The sequence below is a fragment of the Tachypleus tridentatus genome, chromosome 7 (assembly GCF_004210375.1).
Source record: "Tachypleus tridentatus isolate NWPU-2018 chromosome 7, ASM421037v1, whole genome shotgun sequence".
NCBI classification, from domain to species: domain Eukaryota; kingdom Metazoa; phylum Arthropoda; class Merostomata; order Xiphosura; family Limulidae; genus Tachypleus; species Tachypleus tridentatus.
In genome coordinates, this window is record NC_134831.1 from 27,279,014 (window position 1) to 27,294,146 (window position 15,133).

At 30.5% G+C, this 15,133-nt stretch overlaps 1 protein-coding gene across 9 annotated transcripts in view; it reads right to left on the reverse strand.

Moving 5' to 3' along the window:
- Window positions 1-6,734: 6,734 nt before the first annotated feature.
- XRCC1 (DNA repair protein XRCC1) overlaps window positions 6,735-15,133 on the reverse strand; it is a 75,053-nt gene continuing 66,654 nt past the window's right edge. For 6 of the 9 annotated variants that reach the window (XM_076510845.1, XM_076510840.1, XM_076510844.1 and 3 more), the window contains 4 exons: window positions 11,481-11,690; window positions 10,743-10,818; window positions 8,471-8,605; window positions 7,840-8,107 (listed from right to left, as the gene is read on the reverse strand). In XM_076510845.1, coding sequence (XP_076366960.1) covers window positions 8,489-8,605; window positions 10,743-10,818; window positions 11,481-11,690 — 403 coding nt within the window. In that variant the 3' untranslated portion in view covers window positions 7,840-8,107; window positions 8,471-8,488. Of the gene's footprint in view, window positions 7,649-7,839; window positions 8,108-8,470; window positions 8,606-10,742; window positions 10,819-11,480; window positions 11,691-13,027; window positions 13,157-15,133 lie in introns of those variants that run through there. The other 3 variants (XR_013030568.1, XR_013030569.1, XR_013030567.1) reach the window with 2 other exon arrangements.

Sequence of the window (15,133 nt, forward strand, 5' to 3'; positions counted from 1 at the left end):
TCACTCTTTCTTCAACTTCAATTCGTGCAACCATTTATCATTCATGGTTCACAATTGTGGTAAGTCTGTAAGCGCACAACGATAAAAATCGAATTTCGATACCCGTAGTGGGTACAACACAAATAACCCACTGTGTAAGTTTTCGCTGACAACAAATAAAATGGTATGAAATGTAGTTTGAAAACAATGCTGGGTATTCGAACAATAAAGTTTCGAGTTGTGGATGAAATCTTACCGTCCCATGAATAAATTATAATAATAATAAGAGTTACGAATTGCGTATAATTAATACAGATGGAGAGAGAAAACTTGAGTAACTCAAATTTTAATTGTCGTTGTTTTAGGAAAAGTGAGTTTCGAAATATTTTTGATAGGTACAGGAACAGATTAAGGGCAAATGATGCCCTAAGACAGTCCAACAATAGTGCCCCCCTCGGCTCCTCCATTGCTTAACTGACAAGACATTAAGACTCAATAAGTGCTGAAAGTGAAATAAAAGTTTGAAAATTTATAACCCTTCTTCAGTTTTCTTCCAGACCAGACCCTACAACAATATTAAATAAAAACTTTTTTTAATTTATTTATTTAACAGATTGGGCACGGGTCAAAATCAAGAACCGACTGACAAGAATGATGAGAAAAATCACTTCTTTGATTAATGATAATTAAAAAAGAATCATTTTTACAGATTCTTAATGTTAACAGATTCACACTTTTATGTTTTTTTTTTTTAATTTCGCTCAAACCTAGACAAGGACTATCTATGAAGATAGTTAAACAGTTCGCAATCGTCTGCACGAAGGACGCCTTAGGGCCAGACGGCCTGCAAGAGGATTTATTCTGATAGCGCGACACCGTGCAGCCAGACTGGAGTTTGCTTATCAGGACCTGGACTGGGAACTTCGTCAATGAGCCACCGTACTATGAACAGACGAGAGCAGGTTCACAGAGTCTCGTGATGATGGACGTGCGAGTTTGGAGACGCCGAGGAGAGCGATTTTCCGTCTGTAACATTGTGCATGTCGACGCTTATGGAAGAGGTTCAGTAATGGTCTGGGCAGGCCTATGTTTGGGTGGCCGCACGGACTTACTCATACTCGACAGGGGTGCTCAGAACGAAAGAGGATATAGAGATAAAATTCTGGAACCCCTTGTGAGGCCTTTTGCCGGTGCTGTAGGCGATGAGTTCATTTTCATGCAGGTTAACGCGCGAGCCCACATCGCCAAACTGTGTATGGACTTCCTTGACGAGGAAGAAATAAAAACTTTTGAGTGGCCTGTAAGATATCCAGATTTAAATCCAATTGAACATTGTTGGGGTATATTGTCGAGGCATGTTAGTGAACAGAATGTACAGGAACTCCAACAAGCCCTGATAGACGAGTGGGCTGTCATATCCCAAGATAACATCGATATACTGATTCGAAGTGTGCCAAATCGGTGTCAGGAGTGTGTCATAACCCGTGGAGGTCACAACAGATAGTGAATGTTTCAAACATTTCTTCAATAAATGCATGTAAACTGTTTAAAGTATTGTTTCATATGGGATATCAGTTTTGGTGATATTGGTCATTTTTTAAAAAAATATTTCTCCATGTTTTACTCTTCATCACACATTAAAAAATGGATACAGATGGAACTGAAATGAGGCAAATTACCTAAAAAAATAAAAACATTATCACATTTGGAACACTGAGATAAATTATATAAAAAAACGTACTTGTTCCTTTAATTTTTTTTAGTAGTTTATATTTCGAACATTACAAACCGTTTAACTTAGAGAATTATCTTCGGACGTTAGTATTTCTACGAAGATATCGCATAACTTTAGCGGAAAAACTCGTGTTTGAACAGAGAGATAGCTTACGCGTTAAGTAAAGTGTACCGATATCAACAATTATTTCTTCATGGACCAGGACTGTTGATAAAATATTGAGTTCCAGACCAGATAGAAGACCAAATACTGTTTGTAAAACTTTTGTATATAAATTATTATTTGTAATAACCGTTTTTATAATTTCTGTTGTTTGTATATTAAAATACATTTATGTTAAGAAAATAAAATTGTTGATAAATATCATGTATTTGATATTAACATTAATTTCACTTCTAAATTCAAATTCCTTTTTTTTTATTTTATAACACGTAATAAAATAAATCGTAGATCGTCCGAGATAAATTATAATGTGTAAATTTTATACACAAGTCTCTCAAAAATAGTTTGCTAATGCCCAAGGATTGGAGTGTTAATAATGTTTCTCTTAAGTATGAAAAAGTGATAAAGCTCTGGAAATTTTCTTTCTTTGGAATTCCGCACAAAGCTACTCGAGGGCTATCTGTGCTAGCCGTCCCTAATTTAGCAGTGTAAGACTAGAGGGAAGGCAGCTAGTCATCACCACCCACCGCCAACTCTTGGGCTACTCTTTTACCAACGAATAGTGGGATTGATCGTAACATTATAACGCCCCCACGGCTGGGAGGGCGAGCATGTTTGGCGCGACTCGGGCGCGAACCCGCGACCCTCAGATTACGAAGCGCACGCCTTAACGCGCTAGGCCATGCCAGGCCCAGCTCTGGAAATAACAGACTAGTTAGTATTACTTCTGTACTGGGATGAATTCTAAAGATTATAATTATAGAAGCTTTATACAATCGTTAAATGAAATTTATCATTAGAAGTCACCACTAACTTGTTACTATTTTTCTAAGATGTAACTGGACCACAGAAAGGGTATGGACTTGACCTACTTGAACTTTGGGAAGACGTTTTGATAGGATATCACAAAATTGATCAGTTAAGAAAATTACAATGATAAGAACTGGGGTAAAGCTGGACCGTATGGTGGTTGGCTGGAAAAGTAAAAAAAACATGTATTAATTGAGTCCAGTAAAACTAGTGAATGTTTAGGTCTTTGTTGTTTTTTCTTTATTACATTAATAATCCTGATCAGGGTGTAAACACTGAATTAGTAAAGACTGCTTATGACATTAAATTACACTGCACAACAATTTTTTTGAAAAGTTTAGCTTCCTGAAAAGTTTTTGCTGATTATGACAGGTACCTGGTGAGTATGCACAAATACAGTTTTGGTTTTGCTTCATCATGTAGGAACTCTGAGAAATAGACAGTTAACGGTTTACAGGCAATAATGTATTTAATTGCATTTATGTTTCTAATACACTATTAAGTTCAACATAATTAAAAGTGTTTTGCTACTGATTTTCATTTGTATTCAATGTCTGGTGCATCATGTTGCAGTGTCCAACAGTAGTCAGCAAGCATTGACAAATTCTAGTTGCCCTGATATCTTTTTTCCATTGCAGCAAAACTGAAGATTTCGATGAAACGACATATGATGGGCAAATTTGGATGTGATTTTCATGATCAGCAGCCAAAAATCTATGAGGAACACCTAACATTGTTCAAGAAGCAAAAACTTTGTTGTGCAGTGTTATTAGGTATTTCTAACTGTATCGAAGATGATGGGGTATTACAGGATGATTTAGATGAGTTAATAAGTTATACAAATATTTAACAAATAACCTTAAATTACAGAAAGGTAATAAATTTCAGTTATCACATTTTTACCACACCTTTAATATAGCTAGGTGCATGCTCATGCCATTAAAGCAGTACTCTGTTGCTATATGTAAACTTTATAATATTTTATGGTGGATTTATAGACACAATGATTAGAAATCAAGAGAGTATTCATTTCATCAAAAAACTCACCAGTGAAGTTTCTCTTGAAATACTGTGCACAGTTTTTATCTCCTTATCTACCCTTCAGATAGGGTTTAAAAAAGGCTACTCATATGATTATAGAGATGGATATAGAAATAGATAATGACACTAATTTTGAGAAAGAAAGGATAAGAGATTATCTGATTCTAGCTTATAAAATTATCAGCAGGATCAACAGGATAAGTTTAAACATTTGAAAATGACATGCTAGGCTCATTTAAGACAATTTTATTTCTGTAGTGTATTGACTAACTTATTGAATGAGTTGTACATTGGCACTATTGGAAGCTAGCAATTTACAGATTTTTGAGAGGAATCAGTAACTTCCTGAAAACTAAATGGTGAGTTTAAATTTTTAGTGTTCTCATGATTGGTGTGATATGACAACCTTTACAGGACAAATGGTCCCTTGTTGTTAATATTTCATGTTATGTCTAAGCTAACATGAGGATGTATAAAATAAATCTATAAAAGCCATATAAAAATAGTTATGTCTCAGAAGGCACAAAATCCAATAAAAAACATCAGATGATCAAAATTACTAGGCAGTTATTTATAAAATTCAATCAAGAAATGAATTTTCATTCACAAACCATTCAACAAAGGCAAGTTTTGAGTGTATTTTAACATGTGCTAATAAGTATTTATTGTAAACCATATTCTCAACACGTTCAAAACAAATGTGTCTATACTGAGTTTATGAAAAACCTATGCCAATACGTCATAATGCATGTTTAAACCCTCTCAATCTGATGACGTAGTACCTTTCCACAAGCTTGCTGCAGGTTTTCTAAATGCCAATGACCTTGACCTTAAAACATTAAATAATTCTAGAACTTTGTATTTAGTGCCTGTTATATAAATCTGGTCAATATTTATTCATCCTTTATTGAAATACTTCCACAAAATTAGGGAAGTTGTTCTATTTGAAGACCTTATCTTTGACCCTTGACTTTCAAATATTTATCACACCTAAAACTTTGAATGTAGTATCTGTTTGAATAAGATAATAAATATATATATATATAATATAGATAGATATTTTGTTCCTGTCACAAGTCATTTCAGGATCCAAGGTCTATCATTAAAATATTAAGTGAAAAAAACTTATTTGACCACCTGCTAATTTTAGTCACTTTAGTACAAGAAACATAATAATGATATATCAAATATGACTAAAATAGTTTTAAATGAATTATGTTTCCAGGTATATTTAATGACAAAGCTGTAAATCTTCTTATGTACCAGATAATCATTATAAAACCATTAAATATAGACAAACAGACGGTATTACTTCATATATTGATCTAAACATGTAGTAATGAAGACATAAAAAACTTGTATGAAAGTATAAGGTAATAAATTACTTATCCCTGTATTGATAGTAGATAGAAGTTCAGAACATTTTATAAGTGAAAACATTTAAATCTCATCACTGACACTGATGATAAACCCCAAATTTCGAGCTGATTGCCATCTATGAGATTTTATGTGAAATAAGCCTCAATGCATTTTCTACAGGCATTTTTTAGTCCATCTTTTTTACAAAAAAAATGATAGTTACTAAAACTGATTTATTATTTTAAGCATAAATCATAAACATACTAAAGTGGATAACCTTGTAAATTTCTGTGCACTTACAACTGGTTTTATTTTATGTCTTACAATTATGACAATGGAGTGTTTAAAAAAAACATTAAAGCCAAAACAAAAGATAAAAAACTCAAGAAAAAATGGAAAGTATTTAAAAAAGGTTGAACAATTTAATCACATACTATGTAATAACTAAATTCTGTGTTCAGAAAATAACTTTTCATAAAATTAGTTTAAAACTATCACTTACATCTTCTAATTTCTAATTGTAACTAAATATGTAGAGTCTTTGCTTTTCCAAGGAATTATTTTTTGAACATTTCATTTACCAATCTTAAAAACCCAGATGGGACATTCTTTCCATACCTGTATAAAGGTGAAGGACATGACATTTTAGGAATACTGACACTTTAATCTGACTTGCCATTAGTTATTATGGTCAGTATATGAAATTTCCTATACAAAATTTCCTTTTCAATATTACACTTATAAATTACAAAATCTGATCATTACAGATAACTCAAATTATCTAAACATTTGGATTACTCAGACCTCTCTATTTACTGATTACAATAAAGAACGGGGAGAACAGTGCAGGTAAAATATAAAGGACAATTATAGGAGAAATAGCTTTTAATTAATATGAACTGAAATTGGTTGAAATATGTTTTATACAAAAATTATGTTTTTTTTTTTAAATAATGTAGCAAATAATACTTGTTATATACATTTTTATTCCAAAAACATATTTGTTAACCAGTACTGTGGTAGTAATCTTTTTATGAATATTACATTTATTTAACACACAGACGTTTCTTTGGTTAATATTTAAAATAATAAAGGTAAAAGCAAAAACTCAGGAAAGGTAATCAGTTGTATTTCCAATTTATGCTCCAAATGAATAAACAAGGTGAATGACAATGAAATTATCTTAATTATAACAAGGTAAATAGCAGCAACTTCAGTAATTAATTATTAATTTCAAAATTACAGTTAATACCTAAATATTGTGCTCGTATAAATGTCCATCAATTGAACTTTAATACCACCTTATTTCTTTTTGTTAAATTGAATCTTTAGTTAAATCTTCTGAGCCTATGGTTACAACAATACAGCATAAGTACTATCTTAAGTTTGTCTTCCCATTTCCTGTATTCAGTGCATAATATACTAATATGCATGTGAACTACATATTATATTCAAATTGCAGGTCATTGATGTTAAACAATGAGCTGCAGCTCATACCAAATTATGCACACAATAATGGTTGTTTGGTTTGTTTCTTTGTGCTAACTGTATAATGTTGCTTGCATCCACTTCTGTGCAATTGGTGATCACGTATTCACATTTGTAAAATATTTGGAAACACTATTTAATTACGTTTTTTGAAATGGCAGAGCTGCTTTAAGTGGTATTAATATAGATTTTCATATACATAAGCAGTATGCAGACCTGTACTTCAAGCAGAAAAATCTACTTATAAAACAACAAAACAAAATTCTTGTAAACATGAGCCTGAAAAAACGCTGAACATTATGCAGACTGCAAAACTTCAACACATTTTTTTTGCAAATATGTGAACAGTATGACAAACAAGCTTTAGCATTATTTTAGATTTACATATAGCCAACATTTACATTTATGAGCACACAATTAATACTTTATTAATGTAGTAAAATAAATTTCTGCAATTATTTTAAAACTGCTATGTCGTACCATGTTTTTATTTCTGATATTAACTGTTACATTTAGTATTACCTAATACTTTTTAATAAAGAAGTGCAGATGTTTATTATTTGCTTTAAAAACATATATTTTTACAATATACAAAATTTTGGATTACTAGTAATTGATAATATTTTTTTTCTGCTAAACAAACATAAAACATCTGGTATTTGAATTCTGTCTAATGTGTGACTGAATGTTTTCTTGGATCTAACTAAAGTACTCAACTACTTATGAATATTCACTTAGATTTAAGTAGTCCTTTAAAACTTCTTAGAGATGACAAATGGAACCAAAACTCTGAACTTCACATGGATGAGTTCATATAGATCTAACTAAAACTCTAATCAATCATTTTTTAAATACACAATTTTTTCCATAAATACCCATCATGCAACTATTTTAAATCTTCACTCTGATTAATATATAACAAGATGGAATACACATTGTGCTGTAAGACATAGTGACTGCTTGCTCTTTCTACATCAGACAATGTAGTTAACTATCCAAGTCACTCCCACATTTAAAAAATTCTCAGGTATTATTTTCTAAGTTTGGAATTGTGGTGTAGAGTTTTATAAATACCTTGAAAGAATAAAAAAGAAAAATATTTCTATAACAGTTTTCAAGCAAATTAATTTAGAGAATGAACATACAAGATTTTATGGTTAACCTGTCTGTGTAAACAGTTATGTTTATTCTATATAAATGTAAGAAAAAATCCTTAGACTAATGATAACATTTTATGAAATATAACAAACACACATACACACAAAATAACTTAATGTTATTTAATTTTATAAAACAATTTAATTTAAAAAAAAATTACAATACATTTGTTACAAAGTATTGATGAGTTATATATGTACTACAATTAATTTTAGTCTTAGAATGACTGTTTTAAGCTATGGATAAAGACTGTTATAAATGTTATTGTTATGAAAGTAAATTGTGACTTTTATTAGAATAAAACATGTGGAACTATATTAACATGCCTGAGTTCCTTTCTAGTCATTACATCTTTCTTGGTAGAATCTTCATTTACTGAAGGGAAAAAAAAGGTGTGTGCATTATATACATATATATATATCTATGTATAGCAAAATAAAATCAAAAGGAAGAACTTCATTAAAAATAGTAGTTCCACACTTAAATAACATTTAAATGAACACACACACACACACACACACACACATATATACTGATTCCCACTATACTTACCTATACTTTATTTCTTGTACAAAAATACTATGTCAATAAAACAACTCACCTCATGTTTAAAACTTGTTAAGCTAATTAATTTAGGTCAAACCACAATACTTTTTAAAGTTTTGAATGTTTTGTTTAAAATATATTTTGATTTCTTTTAACCACAATAATTGACATTAAACATTATAAAGTACCAACCTCAGTTTGTATGATATTTCATCTTGGATTTGGGGCGACAACGTAGGGCTGGCAGGGCATCATCTTTCCTTTCTTGCTACACACATAAATCCACCGTGGACGAACAAATACTAAACTACTATTTTCATCAAGTGCCTGAAGAAAAGGTGACAGAGAAATGTGGAGGAATAGTACGAAATGTTAAAACATGGTCAATATATTGTTGTAACAATTACAATTGTTAGGCAGTTATTGAAGACCCCTCAGCAGAAAAGCAGTGTAAAGTTTAGTTAGTAAACTTAATAATAACCAAAGCATTTTATGTTTCATGTAATTAATGATAGCACTAACTTTGAAAATAAACAGTCTTCACAAAAGTTCCAATTACTGGCTTATTTAAATACCGTACTTCTTCTGTAGCTTTTTGAAAGCAGAAATTCAAGGTGTGTAAATCAATTATTAATAACTAATCTCAACTGCTCAAATAACATGAATTTTATATTACTGAAATGATTTCCTACTTTTTCAAGAATGTTTCAGACATAAGAATGCAAAATTATCATGTGGTGTTAAAAACTTCTAGTAAAAAACAATAAAAAAATTAAATTAAAAAAACATGTTCTGCAACAACACAATAATTTCTATATTATTCATGCACTAACCTAAGCAAACTAGTATTTAAACATCATCAAATCAACTGAATCTGTAGATTTCACCATCATATGGAAGAAAAATGATCTTTCAAGGTTTGAAGACTATTAATCATATTAGTAATCAAAATCAAGCCATCTGTTTCACTGTTTAAGCAGATAAACAAATAGATTACCTTTTCTGAGTGTAAAAAAAGTAAATAAACTAGTAACATCATTGTATTGGAATGTATCCAATATTCATATACATCTAAACTACAAATCACTAACCATCAATAAAGGTAGGATCAATTCAAACTCTGGTTTCTTACATACAAAAAAATAACTTAAAAATGAAAGTTAAACCTTTGAACATTTAATACAAACAAATAACTATATAAAAAACCAACTTAACAGACCATTCAATGCATAGTTTCCTCAAATAAAAAACAAAATAATCCAAATACTGATGCAAATAAACAAGGCTTGTTGCTGCTTTATATCATTGGATTGAGTGAAAAAGTACAATGTAATATTTTTAAATTCAATAGAAAGGTAACATTTAAAATCATCAGCTCTATGAACAAGAATTTCAAAAGTCTGAAAAAAACACAACAGCATCTGACAAGAAAAACAAAATTATCTAGACCATACAACGCACTTGATGACTTTATACATGAAATGTCAAAATATTTTAAATGTCTGTGTAAAGGAACATAATGATGTCAAAAACTTAATGGAAATATGAGTCTGAGCTTCACATTCACATGCTGCAATCACCAAATTAATTAGAACAGTGTGACAATTATAGACAAAAAGTATAGAATGAGAAAAAAATTATAGAAGCTATTGTTCTTGAAAATCACAACTGTGGGCCTAAAGAACGACTTCATGAAAATCTAAAACACACACCACTGGACCTCCCTTATGTGGCAAAATAAGGACCATATCATTTCCTGTAAAATGCTCAATTCTTTCATTAAACCTACTAATACAGTATATGAAACTTAGATTATTTATATAATATTTATCTATATTAATACACTTCTTTATATACACAAGTGTTCATTGTTTGGCATATATTTTTTGTACTTTTAAAGACAGAGGACAATAACACATAAAGAATAAGTGAATATAAGCATGTGTAACTTGTATATACATCAAAGTATGTGTGATTATACACACAGTGAATAATACTTACACTTTTTAAAAGTACAATCACTACAGAGATTGTATAACTAAAGCAAAAATGTTGTGTTGTCATTTCTTTGCAATGTTCAAAATAAAACCTGACAAAGACTCCAGTAGCATAGCTAAAAGCTTATCAAACTAAAAATAAAAACATTTATTGTGAGATATAGCCTAAGGGTGTTTCATTTAATTACAGTATCACATATTAGAAATCATACAATTTCATGACATTCAGTTTCCAAAATTTGCTGTTAGGTATGTCTGCAAAAGGTACTTTTTCCCCAGGGTTAACAACAAGAAAATGCAATGATTATTTACCAGTGTATTTTACATAAATCTAAAATATTTACACATAAGAACAAGATCTCTGTGGAACTTTAATTCTTTACTTAGATGGTTTGAGAAAATCTTTTCATAAAGCATGAAGTTTAATATAATTTCCACTCAATGAGCCACACACAAATTCACTGTACCTCATCAAAGTTTTTATCCCACTGGGCTAGAGTTACCACATACTGGACATGATCACTCATGTATTCTTCAATTGACCTATAAATAAATAATTATTAAAAAAATATTTTTTATAATTTCTATTACAATAGTACAATTTTTATATTCTTTCTAGTTTGAGTCTAGAATTTCTCAAATATCAGAAAATAATTTTTATGTTTAACACTGAAAATTGGAATTTTAAGTATTTTTGTGTTGCACTTATTTATCTTGCAAGTTTAACTTAAAGACACAACTGGCAAAAAACAGTTCCATGTGAAACTAAGGCATCTAAATGTAAAAGAAAGAGAAACAAAAAACAATAGCTTTTATTTGTCAAGGCAATTTAAAGAAAACTTAATTACTTATAATCTTTCACAACAACTGTACTTATATAACAAAAGCCTCAATGAAGGATTTACATATATCTAGTATTTTTTGAACCTATCATTTTATGATTTATACAAAACAAAAATAGGTTAAACAAGTTTCAATGTTAAAGAACCATTGAAAAAACAGGTTTAAGTTACAGTGATGTCATACTTTAAGTAATCAGGTTTTCATTTCACATAAAAAATACAACCATGGTCCCAAGAGTGTGAGAAACTTATTAGCAAGAAAAATATATACCAACAAACAGAATACATTTAAAATGTATGAATAAAAACTAAGCCAAACATTCAATTAAAGTAGAAAGAAGAACAGAACTAAATAAGTCTTACCCACAATGTCCTTTAATATACCTAAGAAGAACTCTTCGGTCTTCTGGAGAAAATTCTCCATAAAGAAAAAAAACTTTATTCCTGAAAAAATCTGGTATGTGAGGCAAGGGTAGGTGTGAGGTATCTGGTTTTGCATCTTCAGAACCTCCATCTTCATCAATATCAGTGTCTTCTTCATAAATTGACTCAGTAACTTTCTCTTCTTGTACTCTGTTGAAAATATATTGAGTTGATTAACTGTTTTAAACAATGTTTGAAAACAATGATAATGTTTTACATACATGTACATAAGTTAATGATTTTGTTTTTGAAACATAATGGAAACCTAATTTTATTAAAAGTGATGACAAATATATACAACACTATTTTATTAATAGTAATCATTAATAACAGAAAACAGAAACATGCAATGGAAGTTTTGTTGGTCTACAATAGTATGTGTTCTATGCTACCTCAACTAGATTCTGTCAATTTTATTATGCTTTTGCAGGCACTTTATCATTTGTAAATTATATGAAAAATATCTATTTGGAATTACATTAACCATTTCTTTGATACTATCCTTGAAAGTGTCTTGTTAATGGGATGAAGGATGCAAAATAGAGAACCAATCCAACAGTTTAGTAGAAAACTGTCTAGTGTTTAAAAAATTCAGAACAGGGTATTTCTTTGTCTTGCTGGAAGAAACATGCTCTAATAACATCATGAACTTTCACATGTTTTAATAATGCCAAAAACTTTCAACTGCAGGAATAAAAGTTATAAAGCATATTTAAGTAAGATTTTTTGAAGATTCTGTTATGAGGTAACAATGTTGTCTTCACTTAATATGGGTTGTCCAACACTCCCTGTCATGACTTGTCAATCTTGTTATGTAACTCATTAAGCCATCAATAAATTTGTGACAGCAACATTTTATGATGAACTTCATAAAAATGACATTGCAAGAGAACATTAGGCTTAATTTTTTAACACCAAAAAGTGCTTTGGAAATTTTGGTATTACCTGTGAGAACAAAACTGGTAAAACAGAATATAGTCTGAGGGATTTCAAACAAAACTTTTATTTATCACACCTTTATCCATTTTCACATAAAAAGAAGTAACTGTAATAATAGTTTAAAAAATATTTGTAACTATCATGAATGTCTCTTGCTAGTTGGTTGGTTGACTTGGTGTTTTATGGCACAAAGCAGCTAAGCTATCTGCACCAAAAATACAGTAAAAAGTTAAAATTCATAAAAGGAAATTAAGGTAAAACAAAACAATATTACAAATAACATAAATAGCATAAAACAAAAGTTTACATCTAGTCTACAGCGTTAAGAGAAAAACTACAGTAATACAAGTTGTATAAGATATTCTGTAGTATAATTGTAATTATCATAACTCACCAGGAAGACTAACAGGTAAATACAAAAACCAACGTAAGTCACCTGAAGTTGGCCTTTCCAGTCCTGGTTCTGAGTTATTTGACATTATGGCAATTTACAAAGAGTAAAGTAATAAAAGTTTTAAAAGACTTGAAGCAAAATTTTAATAACTCACCAGGATGACTAATAGGTAGTTTAAACAGCAGCGTAAGTCACCTGTAGTTGGCCTTTCCAGTCTTGGTTTTGAGTTATTTGATGTTATGGCCATTTTCTAATTTCAAATCCAACTAGATGGACTGTGATTCTTAAAAGGGAATCACATTAAAAAAGGTCTAATGTATAAACTTTGTAGGTTCTAAGCCTCAATGATCCATTTACATCACATGTGTTTCAGTACTATTGCTCATCTATCTGATGTCTGTCAAATTTTGCAGCATATGTGTATGGCGTAATTTGGGCACATACTTATACAATTTACTACCCTCTTGTTTTAAAGTTGTCAAGTTTTGAATGTAATTTTAAATTTACCTCAGTTTAGACAACTAGAATAACACAAATGCAGTAGCTGTAACTATGTATTGGCCTACAAAAGTATACTATTTCAGCTACTGTACTTTACACATATATAAATATACACATATTACTATTTACTTATAAATGTTTAAATTTTAGTTATATTCCTAAAAAAATAGAAAGTAAATAAGAAATACATTGAAAAATATTGATTTTGTGTAAATACCTGTATTACGAAATTTTGCTCTAAGGCATATGTACTATCCTAAGCCTTATTTAGACTTCAGGAAGGGGTGTGTAGAGATAATAATTTCTGTAGGCTTCAAACATTAACTTTTGAAATATTAAAAAGAGTGAAATTTCAATATTAGTATCATCAAAATCCCTGTAATTTACTAGAGTCTCTAAGTAAAGTGTATGAAAATATTCGATTCTTATTCAGAGCAATGACTTATCAATCACACATTTACAGTTTCAGCAAAATACTTTTTTCATCTCCAAGTCATATATAAGCAAACATCAGAAATACATAGAGGGAAACTTTCTCTTCATAGAAGTGGGAGGTTCTTATTTTAAATTTAGCTTGTTTATATCTCAAAACCAAGTTTCTAATTTGTTAGATATTTGTACATGTATGGTGGGTGTAATAAAACAGAAACTGAGCAATAAGACAACTAGACATGTTATGTGACATACAAAAACTGATACTTAATATTTTTTTCTTTATATTTCCTTTTAATGTAGAAAATTAAAACATAAAATTTAAATTATAAACTATGTTTTGTGTCAATCTCATTGACATAAGTAGTAAAAATGTTATTTAATAAAATTTTGAAAATAACGCTCCAAACATCACCCGATAATCACCAATGGAAGTGATAGCTAATCCACTGTTGAACAGCTAGGTCAAAAGTAAATAAGAGATGGCCAACTGTAAGACGGTCAGTAAGAAAGGTGGTAACATATGAAACAATGCTAAAAAACACACTACTTTGTCTGGTATATGGATAGGTAGAACGGTGATAGGTATTAAAAAGAGGAAAAGCAATTTGAATAAATAATCCAATTCTAATGCTGATGGACTGCATAAATCCCAAATATATAGGTAGATAGACAAGATTCCATAATGAAACACTGATGTGTGAGTTTGGAGTTAGAGAGTGGGTATGAGAATGGTTAAAAAAAGAAATAAAGAGACCCACGTTTAAGCTGGCCAAACAAAGTTACCACCTAGAAGACATGAAAAAGAGAGATGCTGATCAAGGTCAGAACCTTAGGTAAAAGACTGAGATGGGGTAAATATGCACAAAGGAAATGATGAAAAAAGTTAATATTGAAAGCACTGTCAACCAAAAGTAGAGGATGGGAAGCAGGAGACCTGAAGAGAGAAAGCTTGAAATTGAGAATAGTGGTAAAGGTATTGATGAGTGGAATCCCCAGTAGGAAGCACACCCAATGGAAATCCTGAGGGTAAAAAGACCAATTTGTAGGCAGAACATGATCTTGCCTCAAAAGGCAGTCTGCAACTATGTTCATATCGTCTAGCATATAGCAGGCAATAAGGTGAACCCATTGTGAATTGGTCCAACAAAGAACATTGAGGATTTCATAACAAATAGTCCTTGATGAGGTATCTCCTTGGCACCTGACGTATGAAACAGCCATGAAGCTGTTGGAATGTATAATGACTAGATGATCCAAAAGTACAAGTATGAAATAGGAACATGTCTAACAGAAAACCAAAAATAAGAGAGAACTTGAACCCAAC